Raw genomic sequence first — 24,128 nt, 5'->3', positions numbered from 1 at the left:
AACCGAAATTTTTTCAGTACCACATTAAAATTCAGTTTTTTTTAAATTGTTCGATTTTTTTTTGGGAAATCTATCCCCTACAATTGGAATAGATGCCGCATCAAAATTGTGGGTGAGATGCCGCACTCGATGGCGGAGGATACTTAACTGAAATGTAATATTTTCCCCTTGGAATGTCATTAAATGACATTTGCGTCAGGTATAGATACTTAAAAAGGTATATCCAAAAACTAACGGAACAAACCTATTTGATTATGGGTCTATTTATCTATATATTTAAACGGGCGATATGTGTCCAACTATTAGTTGCTTCGGTTTATTCTTTAAATTTTCAGGTACTAATTTTCGTTAACGTATGAATTTGTAGTGATGTCAAAATAGGGATCAAAACGAAAATTTCAACGAATTGATGCTTTTTCAAAATGATTTTTTTTAGGGGGCCGGGCTTAGCGTAGTTGGTAAATCGATTGCCTTGTACGCAGCTCACCTGTGTTCGGATCCCAACCCCGCACATAGGGTTAGAAATTTTTCTTCTTTTTTCTTTTCTTCTTTTCTTAACCCGAAGAGGCGAATGACCTTGAAAAAATGAATTTTTCAAGAACAAACCTAAGTTATATAAATAAATTCATTGTCGGGAGAAACAACCAAAAACTGCTTTTAAGGAACTGTACCAACACATAGATATATATCAGTCGTAAAAATATAAATAAAGTACCCTTAATTAAATTAGTCTAACTTAACCGTCACACAAGGTCGCTAAAGACAAATAATTTTAAAATGTTGAATAAAAAAATGTTTCTAGAAATGGTAGTACCCCCTTAAGAAGAGTGAAGGTGCTAGCCGATTTATAGGTGTAATCAAACTTCGTGAACTTCAGCTGAATACCACCTAATCACAAAAACATCAACCAGAACTAAAAAATACTTTTGTTCACTATTTTTCAGTTTCTGACCACGGTGCGTCGTCTCACCCGCACATGCGGCATCTCTCCCGAAAATTTGTAAATTTGATGATTTTTTTCATGACAAAAAACATTTCACAGTATTTTAGAAACTTGTTACAATTGATAAAAATGATTTCATCAAATATTTAATGGTTTACTTTGATGCAGGATCTATTTTTATAAATGTGCGGCATCTCTCCCCAAATTACAGTAGGTATAAAATATCGTCACAAAACTTAGCAAAATAAATTTACTAAACACAGCGACTGTGGTTGTTGCTGCATGTTTCCATTGTGTCTACTTTACAAACCGCCTGCCTTTTACGCTGCAGCTTGATTCTCATTCCGTTGGATCCCATTGAGCTGAATTTTCAATGCTGCCTCAAGCCTAGAGGCTTCGACCGACGAACCAGTTGTCTCGCGGTAAATCATGCTCCGTAAGCCTTTTTAGGTGCAACGGAGGTCGCATAGCAAAACAAAAGCCGCACGGGAACATGCAAAGAGTTTAAGGTCGTTGTTTTCATTCCGTACACGGTAAAACCAACTAACCAGTCAACGCAGTGCTAATGATCAAAGAATTGTGGAGTGGCATGAAAGGGGGTGGCAGGTGCGAACAAAAAAGAACAGCATGAGAGCTCTCGAGAGGGCTATGGTTGGAGGTACTAAAACGAAGATCAAGTTACCCATACCATGTAAAGCATTTTGGACAGGCTGTTTGTGTATGGCTTCTATGATCCAAAGCGTGTTTACCTGTCCGAATGTGCGTTTTATGCATGCAGCTTACTAGGATTGTGCAGGTTCCATTCCAAATGGACGCGTATTCGCATCGTATGTAGGTGAATGGCCATCCCCGCTGCATCACAACCACACTCGATCATCATTCAAGCTATGTCGCAAATGGCATAATGGTGCGTACACGGGATCGAGTACCTGTGAATTAGTGGAGTCGAGCCGAGTCAACTCAAGCGGCTTTCCGGACGATGAGGAGAAGTGTATAAGGTTAGTCGTGCATTTTATTGAGTTGTGAGTGCAGCTAGGAATCGTGTCGTGGAATTTGAAGCATTTACTCGAACGGATGTTAAACAACAACAAAACGGTCTGATCAATTTATGTGAAGAAGAGCATAGCAGAATGAAACTTTGTTCCGTTTCCTATTTAAGTTGTGACGAATGGCTGTACAATTAAACCTACTTGTTTGTTGAGCAGACGAGTTTTGTTCATCTTGGCTCCAGTGGATGGTGTGTATACATATTTTGCACAATTTAAGCAAGTTTCTATGAGTTTTTATTTGTTGGTGTTAGTGGTCAACACTGACTATATTATCAAATCAATGTGCAATATTCAGCGAGTCAACAAAAACGTTTGAAGAGAAATTTCTTAGCGAGTTTCACTATCACTGTCTGCAAATGCAAGTGGTTGCTAACTTTCTTAAGTACATTATGATGTTGTTTTATTAAGGTAAAGAGTTTGATATCATAAAAATCTAGTTACAATATGTTTGATCTCCGATAAGGAAGGATTCTTAGTATCAGAATGATCGTTGTACTTGTTCTAAAATTATCTTGTATGTTTATAATCACTTACGATAACTGTGACAGATCAGTTATTTGCTTTATTCCAAATGAAATACAAAATTCAACGCCTGATACGTATTCTGATGTTTTGCAGAATTGTGATCAAAATTGTTCTTCTACCACTATTTTGCAACCAAGCTGATGCGGCAGCTCTAATCGCATATGCCAGATGTTTTCTAGAAGAAGAGTTTTCCAAAGTGTTTTCAGTGTAAAAAAAAACTAAAATCGCAACGAAAACATCGTCGGTGACCGTATGTTGTAATGTTTCAATGTTTAGTCGTTCCATAGCACGCTCCACGGACACCATCTGACGGGTACCGCGACAAGGTTCACAGTTTGTAATTTGAGCACTTTGTCAGTCGCGCGTGTGAGCGTGCATTGTATCAAAACAACACACATAAACAATTTCTCCACTCGAGCAGTTCACTGGAGACTCAAACACCGGTTACCTTCTACGATGTCAACGATACTCCGTGTAATTAGGTAGTTTCTACCCGAGATTGCATATTTTTATTATTTTTTCCGAATTATCTCTTAAAAGACTAACCATCATAAATCATAACGTTTTATTTGATCATAATGACGAAAATTTGTGTATTTAAGAATATATACTAAAAATAATATATTCTCGAGCCCGGATTAACCGAATCTTATATAAGCTAAGGCAATAAAGAACCAAGTACCATTTGGAGATACAATAATAAAAAAAATCCATAATAAGTTTACATGCTCATGGTTAAACTGAAACAGAAGTATCAGAGGCATCCATAAACCCTCCTCCATCGTAAAACGAAGTAGACTCCCTATAATTTTACGTACACATCTACTAGTTTAAATATGATTATAGGGCAAGAGCAGGAGCATGAACATAATGAACGTACAATTCGTAGTTGCTACTCCGTGATTGACCAGAACAATCAAAATTGTACAGAGAATTAACGAATGGGACCTGGGAGTAGCTATCCACTGTCAATGTGCACGAGGGTTCTATACTTTGAAATGCCAACAACGGCGCCTTACAGTCATTCGGGAAGAAAAGGAATGTTAGTGTAACAAACTTTTTTTCGACCCCGTGTATACCTCTGCATCTCCACGTTCACCACGGGAAGTAGTTTTGGTTAGTAGTATGAGGTACAAAGCTACACAAATCTGGATTCACCTGGATTCTATGCAACTTTCAGAAATGTTTTTGGGTGTTTATTGCTCTGGGCAGTCGGCTGCCGAGAAATTATGAAGATTTATCGTTTGTTGAATTAATTTGGAAATTCGGTTTGTTAAAAAGATACTTAACATAAGCAACAAGCTCCGGATAATCGGCTGTGTGTTGCCCATATTTAATGGAATCAAACACGGCATGCGAACGATATTATTATTCCTCGTTTCTTTAATCCGACAAAACACGACATTCCAGGAACAATGCAAAATACTGAAAAGCGATTAGCTTTACTGTCTCGAAACATGTATCGAAATGTTCATGTAATTTAAGATTTCGTGATGCTATTATTATTATTATATTATACTATTATCATAATATAAAATGAAATGGATTCTTTCTTCACGAACGTTTGAATACGGTGTCGATTGTGATAATATTATTACCATTGTCATTATTCGCACGCATTGCTATGCTAATTGGAGCGCCTTCAAATCTGTATAAAAAAGCACTACCGAAATACCTGACACGACTAATTGAGTAAGTCGAATATACAACCGATGATATGCTAATTACTAAAATAAGATTGGAAACAAAAAGAATGCAAATAATAAAATTTAATTTAAAATAACAATTCTTGTATTCCTGGTTTAGTCCACTTTTACATCCATAATCAAGACCATACTCATGAAGAAATATGTTTGATATGACAATCAATGATATAGTGCATGAACAACTCCAAAGAATATGAAAGTACTCAGTTCAATGAGAACAATCATTATGATTGGTTAATGATTTAATGAACTAAAATAATCCATTGAATATGACAATAATACATTTGTTTTTGGTGCTGATACGACTGCCGCAAATTGGTAACTAATTTTCGATTCTTCTCGCGAATTGTTAATTCTCAATCCTCATACATGATTAAACAGTCATCATTCCACTCAGACAGGACCATGCGTATTACCTACGTACAATAAATGCCCAGTGTATTTATTCTCTAGTTGGTCTAATAAACCCTAAACAAACAAAGAAATTAGTTTGCTCAGTCCAAAGTAATGTCAGCTTGATTGGCATCCCCCGACGAATACGTGTTCCCTTACAATGCCATCAAATCAAAGAACATTTAATATTACAATATGTAGTATTTTGAATGAAGACTGCTTACTTGTTTGCAATAAAATAAAATCGTAAAAAATTAGTTTCATAACCAAGGTAGTTCATTTTCAAAGATAGCACGGTTGATGAATCACTTTATAAAAGTTAGTGATAAGAGACTCGGGCGGACGAAAGTAGCGGACCACCGCCCGGGAAGCGTTCAGGTCAATAGAAAAAATCGATAAAAATTGTTTTAATTTAAATGAACGCTGCATAATTTAAATCGGGTCAGTCATAGCCATGAGCAGGGATGCCAACGGTACTGGTAAACTACATTTTTTTTCGGTATATTTACATTTGCACAAGCCGTACAGTGTACGCTACAGTGACGCATCACTACAGTTCTTGCCAGAACGGTAGCCAAATCGAGTACATTTTGCCGTACATCAGTAGAATACATTTTTGTTTTGCTGCTGTACTCCGACTACTCGGTGAGTGTGTGTCAAAGGGAGAGGCCCACACACGAAAGCGTTAATGCCGGTCGCGGCGTAAACGAACCGCATCCATTGTCGTCGCTGGTGATTAAAAATATTGAATAGATTAAAAATATTGAAAAGTGTAAAATAAGGAAAGAGAAGCTGTACCACTCGCGTCTAGTGGCTGTCCTGGAGGCAGTATTTTTCTGTCATGTTTACTGCTTTGCTTACAGACTGCCGTACAGCGCTGGGCGTCCTGCACTAGCGAACGACAGCAGCGTCGAAAGAGAAATGAGAATGTAGGCAGAAAAATTACAGCCGCAGAAAAGGTAGGCATTTTGCAACCTTGGCCATGAGTTTGGCGCTGCATACATTGTTTTATATGTAGAATATTGAGAAGTAATTTTAATCAACCTAAATGCTGATTTGAAATCTTTATCAGTGAAACGTAATCACTGACATAAAATAAGCTACATTAATTAGGTACGGTACCTGCAGGAGAAGTGCGCAATGTTATGTTTGAGTTGCTTAGTGTCAGTCGGTTTGTGCAAGGTTGAATTTGTCAGAGGAATGTAACCGTTGGTTCCATTGCTTAGGTTTCTGTTGTAAATATTATTTGTTTGTTTTTAGAACCTTCACGTTTTTTGTACTAAATACACAACAACATTAAGCAGGGAAGTGAAACGGTGCGTACCGCTGTAAGCTGTCAGATCGTCTCAGTGGGTAGGTGAACCACCCCTTGTGGAGACGCGAGATACTGAAAATTAAAAATGGTTTTCGGATAAAAATTGGAGGGAAATGCATCTCAAAATTATTATAAAAGGACCAGCAGCTTCAAACTCTTGTCTCTGTTAATATCAGGCGTCCGTGTGCTGAAGTTTAAATTATCTGGTGAAGTGTAGCGCACTGCTCGTAACAACATAGACAAGAATTTAACATATCACCAAAAAACTACAAATAGCTTTCTAACGAACTATAGCATGTTGACAACCTTTAAAATCAGTTATTATTTACTGTTTGTGACAAATCTCTTCTACTGTTAATAAGTAATAAAATTCATATTTTAACCACGCTAAAGACATGACATACATTACTATTTTTTTGTGTGAAGAATTGATTCTCCACAATTACTTTAAGCGGAATTTATTACTCAAATTAATATATCTAAAGATGCCCCCTTTAACAGTTTTATTTTTTTCTTATACAGTGAATATATAAAGGAATCTTAGCATTACACAAAAGATCCATTGTTGCCATGACTTCTAAATCGTAAAACAAAATAACTTACCTCCCCGCCAACCGGGATACAGGCCACCTTTTGACATTTTTGGTTAGACTCGGGACTGGGTCGGGTTCTGTCCCAAAACCGTTGTCAGTTCGTTCACTTTGACAGGTTGACGGATTGGAGCCTGTCTCAGTATCGCTTCGAGCGGAAGTGGCATCGGCTAGGATCTGTGGTCGTATGCTGACAGGGAAAAGGGAAAAAAGACGCGTGTGTGAAACTACTAGTTCATCCGTCTTGCAGAGTGAATCTTTCGGTACAGTTCAAGGTTATTTTGGGAAGCTAAAAATTCTTTCTTGGTTTTCTTTTTTTATTGCTAACAAGCCCGCGCATCAGGTTAATGACCCTTTGTATTTCTCTTCAATGTTCGATATTATCGTTCGTATACGTGTATTTCACAAACAATCCGATCTGGAAAATAGGAAATATTCCTTGATTTGGAACATCTCGATCTTTCATAACACTTTGTCTGTACAACGTGTTATCACTCAGTAGTTTTCAACCCAATAAATATATCGTAGAGAAGAAATAGTGAAATTTGTCTGAATACTGTCGCAATAGTGATCCGGCTCATTACGTAGATAAGATTAGCTTTTCTAGGCAATACCCACTTAATTTTTTCTGCCGAATTTCAGCTTTTTCCGCATCTTTTGCCAAAATCTCAACAGCTGAGATCTCAGTAAACACATTTTTTGTTGAGATCTCAGTAAAAGTGACGTTTGATAGCTGAGACTCGAAAAATATTTTACCGAAAATCAGCAAACGATTCTCACTTTACTGAGATATCAGTTTCTAAATTTGCTGACTACACTTCTGTTGGAAAATTACCGATCCGAATTGACTGTGTACGCCCACGGTCGGCTGAGTGGAGTTCAAATCGCTTTTGTTCAGAAAACATAAGATACTCTCGGTAGACGGCTACCCAGAGTTTAAAAAGAACCAAAAACTAAACAAGACCTTTTTTCGAATGATCGTGTACTCGAAAACCAATTAAACTACTGCCTAATAAACCATACTATACAGGTCGCATCGCTTGCTTGGAGCGAATCCTAGACCTTATACCCTTCCAAATCACCTTCATGACACCTATGGAAGAGCCTGATGAGTCGTCTACCTTCCGTTAAGTAGGTGGAGCATCAACCCTTCCCGTCTACCTTATCCTTTATCCTTCCCCGTGAACGATGGAGATGGGGGTGGCTGGCAATGATGGCTATCATACTGTTCAGGTTTTAATATGGGTCGGATTGGTATGAATTCCTACTTACCACTTCCTAAACAACTCTTATTAGATAATCAGCAGTCAAATATCATGAAGTCAGTGTGCAATCCGCCAAAATCATCGTCACAACGCAACGCAACGCTTTTTTTTTATTTTCCAAAAAGCGCCGAATTTCTAGCTATACCAATGACTCCTAGTACACAAAGTCATTCTACACTCGTCCAAAAGAAACTTCTTCAAATACTGTTCTATTGCATCGAACTAGGAAATGTTTGGTATTTTCAAGAAGTTATTTTAACGATTTCTTCCAAACTTTGGCGAACCTACTCCCATTCGTTCGTTTGTTACGATAGTTTATGTTAAAAGGGTATCCTAAATTAATAGGTACACCAAATGATTTATAAACGTTGTGGATCGAGAAATTTTAAAAATTTTCATCATTTTCTCTAATCAATATTGCAAAAATCTATTAAACAAATATTTTATTATAAGAAATATTATAAAGTATTTGAATATATTTAATGGTATTTTTTAATCAACGGAGTAAAAATTGTAATGATGACTATTTTCCCTACAAAAAATGGGTTTTAAGTTTTTTAATTTGTTCTTTGGCATTAGGAATGGTAATAATGGTTCAAATAAAAAATTTACTGTTCAACCACTTGTCTTTGTAGGTATAGATAATACTGGGAAGTTTCAGATCACTAGCGTCAACGGTGTTCGAAACATGTTGCTCAATGTGAGGTCACTTTTCGAAAAAGTCGAAGTATTCGCGCATGCACTGTAGAGGTAGCGTTTTATCAAAAGCTGCAATTTCAGTTCTTAGTTTTCAATCGAGTTGAAAAATTGAATGAACACTTTTGAAATTATGCACTTCAAATATCACCTATCAAAAACATCATTACAAACTGCATTAATTTTATCAACCCTTTTGATATTTGATTTGTAAAGAGTTTCTTTAGACAACTCTGAAAATAAGTTTACTCGTTTCACCTATTTATTTAAGATTGAAAAATGGCGCTACTTTTTACAAATGACATTGATACAGGCAAACACGGGCATACGAAAATAGCCGATTCTCTATTACTGCGTACCGACAAGAAGAAATTTCTCAATACAATCTGTTCACTTGAAAACAAGTGATTTAACATTTCCTGGTCAATGTATTACTAAAACTACACATCATATGAATATGAATTTTTTCGTTGAATTTCATACATGACACAATTTAGCAAATTATAACTCACGAAATAACGAAATATAACTTCGTTCCGATTAATTTCAAATGAAAAATTTACTTTCCATACGCAGTGACATAAAATTACACTTATTAATATTTAAGAGCAAACGCCACAGACGGAGTAAAACTACTAAATTGACGAGATTCAACGTCATGTAAAATTAAAATCAAACGTAAAACTATGTCATTTTTTGATGCTCGTATATAACAGGCACAGGGGAAACTGATTCAAAACGATTACAATTTTTTCGCGTTTTAAACCACTGTGTGCCCCATCTGCGTCAAGTACGATTCCAGTTACTACACACTAAGATGATCACTAGTCGGAGAGAAGTGCGCTTGTTTGTGTAGTTCATACAGCCAATTTCGTTCGTTGTCGACTACGATGAATACGACCTGTGGCCTGTCTATCTGGTTATCAAAGTTCTCGCTCTCCCAGGTGATCTCTGGCATTACACTGGTGAACTTTTTGGGGTATTTGTGCGACACCCAACAAGTAGTGGTTGCTCTAGACCAGTTCGGATTAGCAAGTTGAAGAGTTCAGTAGCTTCTTCAGTGATAGACAATCAAACAGTTAGTCAGTCGGTGGTGACCGATCAAGCAAGGCGAGGTGAGAGTTTTATTACACAAACTCTCGTCGCGGGTAGTTGTTCCTGGTTTAAAGTGTTTGCCTTGCTAGACATAGTTTTGTGACCTAGTCATGCTCGGAAAGCTGCGACTGAGAGTATTCAGAAACGGGAGATGTTGGATCATGATGCGATGTATATAGTTGCACTAATTTATTGCGCCTTTTATATTTTCGCGACTAGGTGGAATAGTTTCGGGCTGGTGAAAGGTTGTGAATTGAATTGAATTGTGAGGTGATGTGGGAAAGTTGTCACGTCAGCTAGCGGTGCTACTGTGTACCTGTGGTGTTTCTGGAGGTAACAGAGCCAACGACGGTAACGGGTATACTTTACTATATCAACTACTAGTACGTTGCTGGCAGTGGTTGTGTATTGTGTGCTGAGAGCAAACAAATGTGCTAACAACTAACCCAAACAATTGAATGCTTGCCATTTGATTGCATCGTTTACGTTTCTCGTGTCGGATGACGGTAGAGAGTATCAAGCAATCAAGCGGCTAGGTGAGTTTTGAAGTGAACGATCAAGGTTGGTTGGATGTGATATTACAAAACCGAACCAAGAAGATTGTAAATACAATCGAAATTTTACGCAAATCGTGCAACGTGATATAAGTTGGAAATTGGTCAAACGTGCATTGCTGAAACTTGTTCAAGGAAAGGACCCAGATAAACCTGCACTGAACTTCCATCTATTAATGGTAAAGATCATTTCGGATTGGTACATTTTCCTGTTTTTATTGCAATCTTATTTCTATCCTTATTGATTTTGACGTGTTCGACATTTGCTTAATTCTGCAACTCCAATTTCTAAGCCTGATTAAACCTGATTGATCAATCTCAATCATCAAGGAAATCAAGGCTCAAGGAAATCAAGAAGGATTCGTTCGATACCATCTGAGTATTGGTACGAAATTTGCTTTCCAATATCTGAACGATCATTTGTGGGTTACATACTTAGTCTCACATTAATAAACCCATAGAGCTCAGGAAGAATGTTGTCTGGTCATATTCATAAAAGTTTGAATTGTCTAATGAAAACCGCCGTCATAAAATATCGGGGCTAAGCTGGGCACGATAAGCATTTCCAACCAAATATGAAACCAGATCTTTTGATCTGCGATTGCTTCTCATTGTTTTTGTAGGATTGTTTCAAGTGAATAACCAATAATTAAGAAAGTCTTGTTTCCGTTAGAATTATCAACCTATGGTTTTTACGCAGAATCATTTCAAACTATACAAGCATGATTTATAACACTTTATATTCAACTTCCGCAAATCTCTTATCCAATAATTATGATTAGCTTTGGATTCGGGAATATTTTTGCGCAAGTCTTTTCATGCATCTTTTTTAGGAAATTCAAGCAATTGTGAGACACTAACATCAGTGTCAAGATCAAAGGGTGTTGGGCCTACTCTAGCAATAGTTTCTCATCATATATCTCATCTTTTGGTTTCGAATGAAGAATATAAGTAATATCAAATTGGTCAAAACAGAAGTACAATGATTAGACCTGGTGATTTGCTACTCTACTTAATAACACATTTGTTCAAAACTATCGGTAAGCACTAACTTTTAGTCGAAATAAAATTATCTTGTTGAAAAAATTTCAGCTACCTCACCTCATTTTCATAGTGAACAGAATCTGTAACCAACAGTGCTTATAAAAACTTACGAATATGAGCGATCAATTCCCGCTTCATAATATTATCTCATTACAACGCCACAAATACATAAAACCAGAATCCATTTATGATCACTTCATAATTAAAAATAAAAATAATTTAACAGCAAAAGATATGATAAATAAAAAAGTATCATAAAATATAAAAAAAAAAAAACTATTTTGAGCTTATTTCGGCAGTTCCGGTCTAATTTCACAGCTTTCAAAGCCTAACGTAGGGAATCGATATTTTTATTTTTGCATAGTTTGCATCTATGAGTTTAAAAAATATAATCAAGAAAGGATTTACTTGAATTTAGCTTGGTTCGTCTGCTAGAGCCCATCAAACAGATTTTCATGAGAGACTTACAAAATCGTGTTAAAAACTGACAAAATCGGGAGTAGATTGATAGAATCGGGTCTTGATTGTATTTTGGTGTCACATTTTTAGATTTATGATATTGAAAATAATTTATTAAATTCTTGGTGAACTTCTGAGATGTAACTGACCACGGTGTCCTCTCTGACCTACTTGTCATAAAAAATTTAGAATTGTACATAATCCGGATGAAAAAAGCAATTCCTTTCAGATTTGAACTCGTATACTTCCATCGCAAGTGACATGTGATTGCATACGCATGTATTACGTATACTGTAAGGTATAATAAATATAAGATTTAAATTTTTATGTCGCAACCCTTCACTAACATGGTATAGGATCTTCAACGATGGAATAATAATAAAATGTGTTAATATGTTTTAATTGCCGCAAGGTTCTACTGTATCGATTTTGGTTGGCTATTTTCGGCAAATTTAAGACTTAGAGAAACGAAAGCAATAAAATTGAAAGACGGAAAGGTATTCTAGAAAAATGCAATTTAAGTTTTGAACTGGAAATATAGCATATTTGGCAAAATTGTGTAACCAAAAATAAATATTTTTTCTACATACCCTGACTCATTTCCTTCAAAATGCATCTCACCGATTGTTTATAGACCAAATAAAGCCAAAAATATAAATAAAAGTTAATAATTGATGATTTTTTTCTATGGAAATTTTCCATGCCCGATTATGACACGCCATTCAAATTTTGTCATCAAAACAAACCTATGACACGTGTGAGTACGACTTTTGTTTGCATTTATAGTAAAAACTCGCAACATAGTCAACCGATCTTCATAATATTTGAGAGATTAATACAGAATAGATAGAAGCATCCATTGTCTTGAATGAATTGTTTATACCATTTATAAGTTTCAAGATATTCTTCAATCTCAAACTTTAAAAATCGTTTTTCTCGAAATGTGCAAAATGGCGCTTGTCATAAGATAGCACAACAGCGACGATATGGGCATTATCGAAAGGAAATGTGAAGAGTGCCTTCTGCTACGTAGGAGTTGGGCGTTGCACCCAAGTCTACCGCATGGTCTTTGATAGAACTTGAGACACTTCTAAATATCAAACCATTACACATACACCTAAAACAAGAAGCACTGTCCTGTGCATACAGACTGCAGGCTACTGGGCTTTGGAACAGTAACCATGTTGATCTTGCTACCAGTCACACGTGGTTGTGGTCACTAAATGTTACATGGGGTGAAAATATTCTTGCTCCCAGCGATATTACACTCACATGTAGTTTTCCTTACAGGACATTCCATGTGAAGTTTCCATTCGAGAGGAGTGGTTATCTGGTTATATGGAAAGACAACAACAAACGCAAGTGGTCTGTTACACTAACGATTCTCTGATGTAGGGACGTGCTGGTGCTGGTGTCTACTGCTGTGAAATGAGATTGGAACAATCTCATTCACTAGGTAGTACTGAACTGTATTCCAAGCAGAAATCTTCGCGATTATTTGCGGGGTACAATCGGCCCTTTAACTGAGTTTGTTCGGCAAAGTTATAAACTTCTGCTCCGACAGTCAGGATGCAATTAAGGCCCTTAGCCCAGATAAATCACGGTCTAAGCTAGTGATCGCGTGCCGAACCCAAATCGAAAAACTAAGCATTGTCAACACTATCTACCTTGTCTGGGTACCCGGACATTCTGGTATTACTGGAAATGAATGGGCTGACGAACTGGCCAGGGCAGGTTCAGCGATTGACTTCGTTGGTCCTTAGCCCGCCCTGCCAATTTCGACAAGTTTGATAAGGGAAAAATTACGGTCCTGGGCTTCGTCGGAGCACAGTAATTATTGTAAAAATCTGCAAACACCAAACAAAGGCGTTTCTAGAACAACCGTGCCCAGTCGTTTCGAAAAATCTCCTACATTTTTCGAAACTCCACTGCGGCATGCTGTGCTGACCAGGGTTTTAACCGGCCACTGCAAACTCAATTATTACATGGCAACTATTCAGCGAGCTGAGCCTTTTTCATGTGACCTTTGTGAATCCGACTACGGAACCTCATATCATCTGATATACAATTGTCCAGCAGTAACGCAATTGCGATTTCGAGTTTTCGGCCGTCCTTACATAGACGACACCATGTGTGGACGACTGAAACTTAGAGACATACTAAAGTTTCTTATCCAATGTGGTAAAGAGCTAATATTAACGTTTAAACAAAACAAATGCCTGTCAGGATCAACGTGCCGGAGTTGATACCGAGGGGGAATTAAAGATAAAATTCTATTAGTTAGTTGTTTTTGTAGATCATAACATGTTCCATATTACGATTAATTTCATGTCCGAATCATGCAACTTATTTCACACTTTATTTCCCCTTTCATTCCAGCCGCACCATCAGCGACGAATATTGATAGTCAATCACATCCAAACGAGTCACTCCGTATCCGAATCGAAAGAAGAACTTTTTCAGAGTACTGCGCGATATGTGAGGGGGCGTATGGGTGTGTGTGATAACTATTTGCCGGATAGCGTTTTTATCGAATATTCATTTCAAATGACATCATTACCCACCACTCAATCCGAGCTGACGCTGTCCGATACGCAAAGTTGTAAATAACAGCAGTGGCAGCGTTCGCAGCCTAAAGACGATTAGATTTTTGGATAGGTTCTTCCACACCCACCTCTGAAAACAGAAGAGTATAAAATCATCAATTTGGAAAATATGAGCGCCGCCGTCAGCGCTGAAGCGTCAGCGATAGCGGCTAACGACGGTTCAAACATCAGCAGCAGCAGTACCAACAACAACAGTAATGGCGATCGCGAACCACGAAATAATGGTTCCTACGCATTCGGAACCATTTTGGAAAGCAGCACCACCTCGGCCAGCAACAATAATTCCTCTACAGCAACCGTCATGTCAGGCAGAAGTTCCATGTACAGCAACACCAGCCGGTCTTCCTCATACCATATGCAACATCTTAAGAGCGCCTATGGAGCGTCCGGTGAGTTGTGTTCATACTTCTGTAAAGTAAAATTTGAAGATACAAATAATTCAACTTTCAGTTCTATGCTGGCCAATTCATTGATTAATGTTATTTGAAAAAATAAATTGAGCTATCGAACAAGAAAACGTTGAAAACAACGAAACTGTGCTCAACAGTATTTTCCTTCCACAATGGTTGCAATTTTGAGTAAACAAGCGTTAATCGAAACTCATTTGCTCCACATTTTGACGCTATCAAAAGTCTATGAAAGTCTCCGATTGTCAGAGTTCCCTATTACCAATATTAAGTTTCCGAGCATCTTTTTACCAATACAGGAGACTTGAAAGCAAGCTATCGAAATACGGTAGAGTCTAAACAGCGGAAAATATGCTATTTGGAGAAATCCAGAAGTTCAACTTTGTTATACAAAAGAAACCTATTTTTTAAATCAACTTATGACAAAATTATTATTGAAGTTAAAAATTGAATAGAGACCCTTGGGAATAAAACATGGTCCACTAATTTACAGGCAATGAACGAAAGCTTGAATAGTCACTTTAGTCTCTCGTCTATTGCTAATTGACAATCTGATAATGACCGAAAAGTTTAGTTATAGGCAATCACTCACCTGTAAAATGCGAAAAAGACCAATCAATAAAAATAATTAGCTGAAACAACTGTTAATAAATTTTTAACATCAACCAATACGAATTAAGGAGCTGAATACAACCCGCAATTCTAACTTTTATGTTTAATTTGTATTAAATGTTGACCACAGTAATCTTCAAAATTGCCACCCAATAAGTTTATTGAGTATCATGAGTAAAACTTATGATTTTTTTTACTGTTTGTAATAGCCCAGACTCAATACGACAATGCGACCGAGAGTGACTCACCGAATGATTATTTATTCGCAATTAGCCTACTTGATCATATCTGCAAAGACTACATCTCTTCCTTGTTTTATTAGTTATTTAATCTTTTATAATTAAATTATAATTACATTAATATACTGTATAATCATTCAATTAACTAGACTTCTTAGTTTGGCTTTTGGTTTCATGAAGACGTATTGATCCTGTCATCTTGTTCTCATGCTTCTCAACCGGATTTGGTAGAAAAGATTTTCTTTTTAACGATTTACATGCTTGTCCTACTCAACTCCAGTTACCATGTTTTTCAGATTTAATCTTGTTCCCGTCCTTTTCACCACATGCATATGGATTGAAATTTGTTGCCAATCTGTATCGTTGGTGGAATTTTCAATAACTACATCCATCATATTTGAATATTTAGCCTTCCATTTGATATCTCTCAATGCTTTTATTTTCCTTTGTTCGTCAGGTATCCGGATAGAGTTATTTTTCTTTGAGGATAAACTAAATTTTTGAAAGTATCCTATTCTAAGCATGTGCGAGAAAGAGTGGCACCCCAATACTTTAAATTTGTATAATATTTTATCTATAAAACTCGGTCAAATTGTTGTTCAGTTGCACCGATGATCCTCTGACACGATTGTGTCTCTGAGCAACATGGAAGGACAGTCCTCTGCGTGGCCATGACACTCTTAGAAAGCCGGGTGTATTGTCACAGGCTTCACAATAAAGCATTGCACCTATTAACAGGTACAGCTGCTATTGCACAGTAAACATAAAACTATATTTTTTTAGTGTAATTTGAATCCATTGAACAATTTTGTTATTCGTTCGATTTTGTTGAAAATACCACGTTTCTAGGATTCATCGTTGAAAAGCTAGTTAGGAGTTACGTCTATTGTCGAATAAATTACTGAACAACAACTAATGTTTAAGGAGTAAACTTAAACATGTCTCAGAAAAACTAGGGATATTATTTTTGTTCCGCACCAATTTGCACTTCTGGCCCACTGTGCACAGATCAATAACGGAGGCTGTTGATGTCTTTGCAATAATATAAAAGAGCTAGCAAGCTTTCGCCAAAAGCTATTATACCAACCTCGTGGTATATATACACAGATAAAAATATTTTGTAATTTTAAGATTATTTTCATGCACATATTTGGAGCATGAATATAAATGTAAAATTAAGCTCCACCACAAATACACACGACTTATCGCGCTTTCTTCAACGAATTTTATTATAATTTTACACGTGGGTTGAAAATTACAGTTTCTTTAAACAGAAAACACATGCACTTCAATGTATTTTTACTCGAATACTGTTGTAAAATGATTGACATGTAATATTACACGAATGAAAGTGTAAAATTGTATGCTGTTTGATGCTCCAATTGATGTTAACGTAATTTTCAATCAAATTTTAGATTCAATTGTTGTATGTTTACATTTGTATTGATTTACATGTCGTTTAAATTTCATTATTTTTTTGTGTGTATCTTTCAATTTATTAAGTTCGACAGTGACCTACATGTATGGGGCTTTATAGCTATAAACCCCCAAATAAACAATTGTTTTGACACACACGACAAGCTTCAAGGAATACAAACCATGTTTCGCGTATTGCGAGATGATTAGATATTAAGATAAAGAAAATAAGGATTTCATGACCAAATGTAGCACTTCAAGATTGCACCAAATTGCTCCTTTTTCGTATTCTGGTAATCATGCTGGCTGTATAAAGACATCTTCCATGACAGAGGGCTGTACTGTACTGATATCAAATTACGTGATTGCATTATGAATTTTACAATAACAACAGTAGGTATACAATCACACCTAAATTTTTAGGCAAAAAAAATATCTCATACATCAGTATTTATGCCGGTCGACTACTCATCCCGGGTAGTTGTTGGCAAAATTCAACGCCTGCGCAGCACACCGATTTTACTGATGGTTTTATGCCTGGTTTTGGTTACTATCATTCTTTGCTAGGCTGCTGCTTAGGCTCGAGTATATCGGCAGTAGTCTACCAAAACGTTTGTTGTTGTTTCAAACTGCGACATTCTTGCCAGTAAAGCGATAATGATGTGTTGTTTAGATCGAAGATACCGATGAGTTGTGTTTGCTGTGAGAATGGCAACCGAGGGTAACTCGAATGTGGCACCGATTGCTTCACCAGAATCCAGCCAGTTGAAGAATATCAGTGATATTCAAAAAGGATGGCGTAAATTATCATGTTTTTTTGAAAATATGTTTTTTGTTATCGCTATCGATATGGCAATCCATATTGATAGTAGAAAAAAGTAAATGAATCAATAACCTTGTCTACGTTATCTACGATTATCTTACAGAGGAAATGTTGGAAACCGAAAAGGCCAGTCTCGTGGAGCGTGTGAACGATTTGGAGAGGATAGTGTTGGAACAGAAAGACGAAATAGTTTGCCTTAAATCGACAATGGCTGATGTGTTGCGGCGACTTAATACAATAGACAACAGCTATGATAGTGGTAAAGCGATGGAGGGCAGCTCGCAGAGCAGTTCTACCTTGTCCAGCAAGAGTTTTCGGTTCTCGCGCAACACAATCACTAGGCGTAAGTAGCCCAAAGACTAATCTTTCTTCGAATGCTAATTGTAGTATCATTGTAGTGAACTCAAGCGTCGACGAGAAACGCTTCGGTCGCGTGCCATCTCGGGTCACAAATTCGCCGTCCCGTAACATGTCTACCTCGAAAGCGAGCAGCTTAGCTCAGAAGGCGATTCACCATTCCAACGGATCGTTACATTCCGACTCCATGAGCAGTCATTCGATATCGCCGGCGCCATCGCCCTCGCCAAGGCAGCCAAATATACAGAACCTGGCCGCTTCGGCCATTGGAATTGGTGTAGGAGTGGGAGCGGCCGGTGTAGGTGGCATGGGCAAACGTTGGAGTTCGACAGGTGATTTTGTCAGCGGTTCACCGGGACCGACCGTCAATAGTACAAGGTAAGAAATTAACGAGGCTATGGGCAGACTGAAATATAGTCTCGATCGTATATTAGAAGATGGTTTATACGACGTTCGTTTACATTTTAGATACAATTTTATATACCCAAAAAAATCCGTTTGGTCTGAAATATCAAATGTAAGATCGAAATACTAATATTTCGAGAAAGCTTCGACCACTGCATTTTGCTATACGATTTCATAGTATTCCAAGGAAATGTATGCAATCAGAGCCTTTAATATAAACATGCAAGTATCAAGTAGATGGTATATCGATTGCCTTGTACAGAGTTTCGGTTCCCTCCTCCGCATAGAGTATTAAAATGACCCTATGGTTAGAATTTCCGTAATCGAATTTATATCAACGCCACAAGTAAACCAATCTTCTATTTTATTGTCCAATCTGCAGCATGAAACACTAAGCGATTATAAGCTTTAAAATTATAGCGATGATACCCTTTAAAATTTTGTTTTTCGGATATATGAACTACGATGAATCGTTGTATAGCATAGGTCAGCATAATCCTGTGCACCACTTGAACAAATACTATGGGTTAGTGTATGGGACACATCGAGATCGTGTTGGACAAATTTAATTAGTCTAAATCGAATGCAATTCCAATCGCTTTCAGACATCCTGTCTGATGTGCTGCGGCGGGAAGCTGTTCTGATGCATATAGAGCTTTTGTTGGTAAATAGGTCAATGATTTTTCCGTGCGTATGGATCTGTGCAGGATGGTTTCTGATGATTCACGTTTTACATCTCTGAGTGAACTTCCAATAAAAGTGAATCTTTGCTGGAAATAATTTCAACCGGCCTGTCCCCACTTTAGTGACCTGTATTTGATTAGTATTGCGATTCAGGATACGCGGTTAACAAGGAACATTTTCTTCGATGACAACTAAGATAATATTGATAAGAAATGTCAGATTACAATGAATAACGCTCGAACTTTCCATCTTTCCACAGCAACAGCATTTCACGTTTCTCCACGAAATCGCTGCTAAACCTGAATAGTGGCATATCCGCCAGTGGATCGAAACAGTCCCATGCACACGCATACGTCCAGCGCAAGGATGACGACGACTACTTGAAGTTGTACATCAGCGGCCGCCCGATAGTGTTGCATATACCGGACGCTCAAATTAGTTCGTATGAAACGACGAAGGTTCAACCGGGACCGAACAGGCGTCTTCGGTTGGACTGGGTCTACGGATATCGAGGCAAAGATTGCCGATCGAATCTCTACCAGTTGCCGACGGGGGAGATGGTATATTTTGTGGCAGCAGTGGTCATTCTGTACAATATGGATGAACAGTCACAGCGGCATTATGTTGGCCATACGGACGACGTCAAAAGTTTGGCGGTGCATCCGAACAAGCTTCTCGTTGCGACAGGGCAGTGTGGAGGCCACGACGGTCGGGAAACGTGGCCGCATGTGCGAGTGTGGAATTCGGTTTCGTTGGCAACGCTCAATGTAATTGGGATGGGGGATTTCACTGGAGCGATCAACTGTCTTTCATTTAGTAGAGCGGACAGCGGAACCATTTTAGCGGCAATCGATGATTCACCGGATAAAATCATTTCGATTTGGGACTGGCAGAAAAAAGAGAATGGTAAACGAATCACTGAGACCAAATGCTCCGTAGATACGATTGTAGCTGTTGAATTTCATCCTCTGGACAAGGGGCAAATCATCACGATCGGCAAAAACCATATTGCCTTCTGGTCGCTGGATCAAAATGGCATGTTGTATAAACGGATGGGTGTCTTTGAAAATCGAGAAAAACCTAAGTACGTAACGGCGATTACATTTACTCCTACCGGGGACGTAGTGACAGGGGATTCGAATGGAAATATTTCGATTTGGGCACGTGGAACGAACGTGATTAACCGATTCCTGAAAAAGGTTCATGAGGGATCAATATTTTCAATCTGCTCGTTGCGCAATGGAGGATTTGTTTCTGGCGGAAAAGATGGTCGATTAGTCCTGCTAGATGACCTGATGAGGCTCAAGGTGGAACAACTTGTCGAAGCACACTTCGGTGCTGTACGCGTAGTGGCCCAAGGTAAAGGATCGCAGCTACTAATTGGAACTACCAAGAACTGCATTTTGTCTGGTGACTTTACACTTGGCATAGTGCCAATCGTGATGGGTCATACGGATATACTATGGTCACTTGCGTCCCATCCTCAGGTTGCCCAATTTGTCACGGGAGGTCGAGATCGTCTATTGCAACTATGGGATTCCCTCTCGCATTCTGTAGTTTGGAGCAAAGATATCGGGGAACCGATTCAGTCTGTGCAATTTTCAAACATTGGTGATGCAATCATTGTCGGTGGAGTCAGTGGTCGATGGATGGTATTTGATACAGTAACCCGGGAGCTGCTAGCGGTGTACCAAGATGGCCAAGATGTCATCCAAACCATTAAGTTTTCTCCGGATGGTAATCTATTGGCCCTTGGTTCTAAGGATAGCTACATATACATCTATCAGTGCACTAAGATGGCGCATCGGTTCTCCAAGATTGGAAAGTGCAGTGTAAGTATTAGTTCTGACGCAGGCTAGTTAGTACTTGGAATAGGAGATATGATATTTCCACTCATGAAGGTTTAACAATTTATTTAAAAATCGTTACAGGGTCACTCGAGCTACGTATCCCACATGGATTGGTCAAAGGACAGCCAAGTTTTGAGAACGAACTCTGGAGACTATGAACTACTTTATTGTAAGCAATATTCAACTACCTGTTTAATATCGGTTCAGCGTGTTAAATAAAGTAATACAACTTTCTTAGGGAACCCAACGCTCTGCCGCCAAATCACAAATCAAGGAACGGTTCGGAATCTCGATTGGGCAACCCAGTCCTGTACGGTGTGCTTCGAAACAGTCGGCATCTGGTCGGAGAACTTTGACGGGACGGACATCAACAGTGTGTGTAAGGATAGCACCGAACAATTTCTGGTCACAGCCGATGACACCGGCAAAATTAGGCTCTTCAGTTATCCGGCTTCGCAGCCGAAGGTTTGTGTTGATAATACCATTATTGCAAATGAATATGACCTAATTGTTTACATTATTTATACAGTCGCTGTCGCATGCGTACCGAGGCCACAGCAGCCATGTAACATCCGTCAAATTCATGCATGATGGCGTCCGGCTTTTAACGGCGGGCGGATTGGACACAAGTGTACTACAGTGGCGTGTCGTTTAGAACAAAGCGCATCGTAAAATAAGTGATCACAAGCCAACAGCAACAAACAAATTATGCAGTACTAATTGTTACATTAGTATTTAAATTACAACCGATTCTATTTATTAATTCTTTTATATTCGGGGAAATGTACCGAGCAATACCAACAAAAAATACAGCTTCAAAATATAAATATCTAAGTGATACTGTTGTTTAATATTATTATGTATAACGATGCATACAAGAACAGGCAATAAATTATTACAATTTTTTATACACCAATCATCTATTTGCCATGTCATAGGATCAAAATAATTCCACATAGATATGTAAGATATATGAAGACTTTTAACGTACAACTACGTTTTTGTTTTCGATTTGGGGGTGATTTTGGCAAATTCAACAGAAAAGAATATCTAAGGAAAAGTGGTCAGGTTTTGTACGCTTATAATTCAGCAACTTCACGATAAATTTTCAATATCTTTGCACTTATCGTTAAAAAATACTTAAGGTTCAACAGAGACATTCCAAATATAAAATAATGTAAAGCATAGTCAAAATACATTGCATTTCTTCACTGAAACGTGTGCTTTTCTAGTCAAGAACGACAGATTTAGGCACCCAGCACACTACGCTTCTATGAATGACGTCATCATCGTGAATAGTCGATTGCCTAGGTCAGACAAAGGTGAATCTAGTGGGTTTCATTGAATGGATATGAGAATTTTAGGCGCTGGTATGCGGTGCCAAATCGTGCAGGTGAATCTCCGTAAGATCATTGTCCATATACACGGGCATCTTGGTTTTGACGTTTTCATACTCGACTTCGTGTTTCATGTTGTTCTTAGCTACGGAGCTTTCTGTTTCGGCTAAGGTGTTGAACGTGGTTAGTACTACATGCCTAGTATGATGTAGCTCTATGTGTGAAACTTTTGTGAGTACAAGTTCCCTTTTCACTTTGCTCTACTGTTTCGCCTCGCGCACTGTGGATCTACGAAGGGTTTATATAAAGCCAATCGCGATTATTTTTTCTCGTAATGAGTGAAATTTATTTTGATTTACTCATTTCACTCGCAGTTGTTGTGCCTATAAGTTGCACGTACACGCTAGAGTGGAGCGGCGCGTGTGATATTTTGTTTTTGTTTGCTGTTTGAAAGTGGTGCGCTTTTCGCCTTCTTATCTGTACGTAATGAGTAAGCAGACTGATTATATATTTTGAGCCATGATGATATCACCCTAAATGTGATGACATATCGCAACCCCAAATATACAAACTGGGACCTCTTTTTGGGAAATTTGGTGACTAAATTTCATGTATATTTTACAATCTTTAATTAACTTAGGGCCGATTTTTTTACCCTCACTTAACTTTTAAACCAGGTTCCCAGTACGTTTAAACCTGGCTTAAGCGTTAAGCGAGGGTGAAGAAATCGGCTCTTAAACAATTGTCTGACTTGGATGACGTCGTGGATATGACAAACTCGTTCAAAGGAGTATTCTGCGAAGAAGCTTACAGTACACAGTGGTGGAGTGGAATGAGTTTAAAAGAATGAAGAAGGATATGAGAAGAGTCTGGAAGAGGCGTCAACCTCCTGATAACTCCAGTATTTGAAATCATTAAAATATAGTAATTAATTTATTGCTATATTGCTTACCATTATGGCTCGAAAAGGTGGTCGTTAGGTATTATGTCTACTTCATTCGACTTCATTTCTGAAAAACTCTACCTTCTGGAAAGAGCTAAAAACAACGTGCGTTTGTTTAGAAGTGCACGGATTTTTTTCCACAACATGGCCATCAGCGAACAGCATTGGAAAAGGCGAATTACCAAGACAGTTAAAACACAGATAACATACATTTAGGCTAGAACAAAATTTCTTCAAAAATGAGTGTAAACATTCAAACGTATATATACGTTGGAACTTAATGTTTCACTATTACCATCTACGCAACTGTTTGCTACACGTGTATGACAGTTTCAATCCTTGCCTTGCATCGACCACTGCGCCACCTACAAACGTTTGCCAAACTTGTATCAGAGGTCCGCTTTATTGAGAATTTCAGTGGCGGGATTTTACACACATTTCGAATCGAGCCTAAACGTCTGTCATCTGTGGTCAACCTTTCAATAAACAACAAAAATATTTTCAAAAATAAATCGTTGTCGGTTGTAAAACACTGGTAAATCCTCCAATGTTAGCGCTTACGTGGTATAACTGATATAAAAAGCTTATTAGTTATTTCAACCATAAAATAAAGAATAATACTACGTTCATACTACGAGTTAAAAGGTGTTTTAGCTATCGACGAACCGACGTGCCACATGGAACAAAAAATGCGATAGATGTTGTCCTAATTGTTTAAATTAAAATAAGTTGTTACACTAGCGGCATCTGTATAATGGTCTGCGGGGCAGACGTCGATAAAACAACAGTACACAAAATTTAAAGTACATCGACGT

The 24,128-nt window shown here is 37.9% G+C and overlaps 1 protein-coding gene across 9 annotated transcripts; it reads left to right on the top strand.

The window, feature by feature from the left end:
• Positions 1–1,835: 1,835 nt before the first annotated feature.
• Positions 1,836–21,949, top strand: LOC131689190 (echinoderm microtubule-associated protein-like 2). Of its 9 annotated transcripts, XM_058974103.1 has the most exons (9): positions 9,579–9,597; positions 9,797–10,310; positions 14,014–14,629; positions 17,841–18,080; positions 18,136–18,472; positions 19,443–21,015; positions 21,115–21,202; positions 21,272–21,498; positions 21,563–21,949. In XM_058974103.1, exons 3-9 carry the CDS (start codon positions 14,350–14,352, stop codon positions 21,686–21,688), a joined length of 2,871 nt encoding a protein of 956 aa, XP_058830086.1. In that variant the 5' UTR covers positions 9,579–9,597; positions 9,797–10,310; positions 14,014–14,349; the 3' UTR covers positions 21,689–21,949. The 9 variants fall into 9 exon arrangements, with proteins under 9 accessions (XP_058830090.1, XP_058830089.1, XP_058830091.1 ...); XM_058974107.1 differs by lacking the exons at positions 9,579–9,597; positions 9,797–10,310 and adding an exon at positions 1,836–1,941; XM_058974106.1 differs by lacking the exons at positions 9,579–9,597; positions 9,797–10,310 and adding an exon at positions 1,978–2,180.
• Positions 21,950–24,128: the final 2,179 nt, after the last annotated feature.

This window comes from Topomyia yanbarensis, chromosome 3 (genome assembly GCF_030247195.1).
Source record: "Topomyia yanbarensis strain Yona2022 chromosome 3, ASM3024719v1, whole genome shotgun sequence".
In the NCBI taxonomy this organism is placed as follows: domain Eukaryota; kingdom Metazoa; phylum Arthropoda; class Insecta; order Diptera; family Culicidae; genus Topomyia; species Topomyia yanbarensis.
This window is presented reverse-complemented; position numbering and strand designations above follow the sequence as displayed.

Coding starts and splice junctions, on each gene's coding strand:
- LOC131689190 (XM_058974107.1), top strand. CDS start 14,350: ATGAGCGCCGCCGTCAGCGCTGAAGCGTCAGCGATAGCGGCTAACGAC. Junction 14,630..17,840: donor GAGCGCCTATGGAGCGTCCG/GTGAGTTGTGTT, acceptor ATTATCTTACAG/AGGAAATGTTGGAAACCGAA. Junction 18,473..19,442: donor CCGACCGTCAATAGTACAAG/GTAAGAAATTAA, acceptor ATCTTTCCACAG/CAACAGCATTTCACGTTTCT.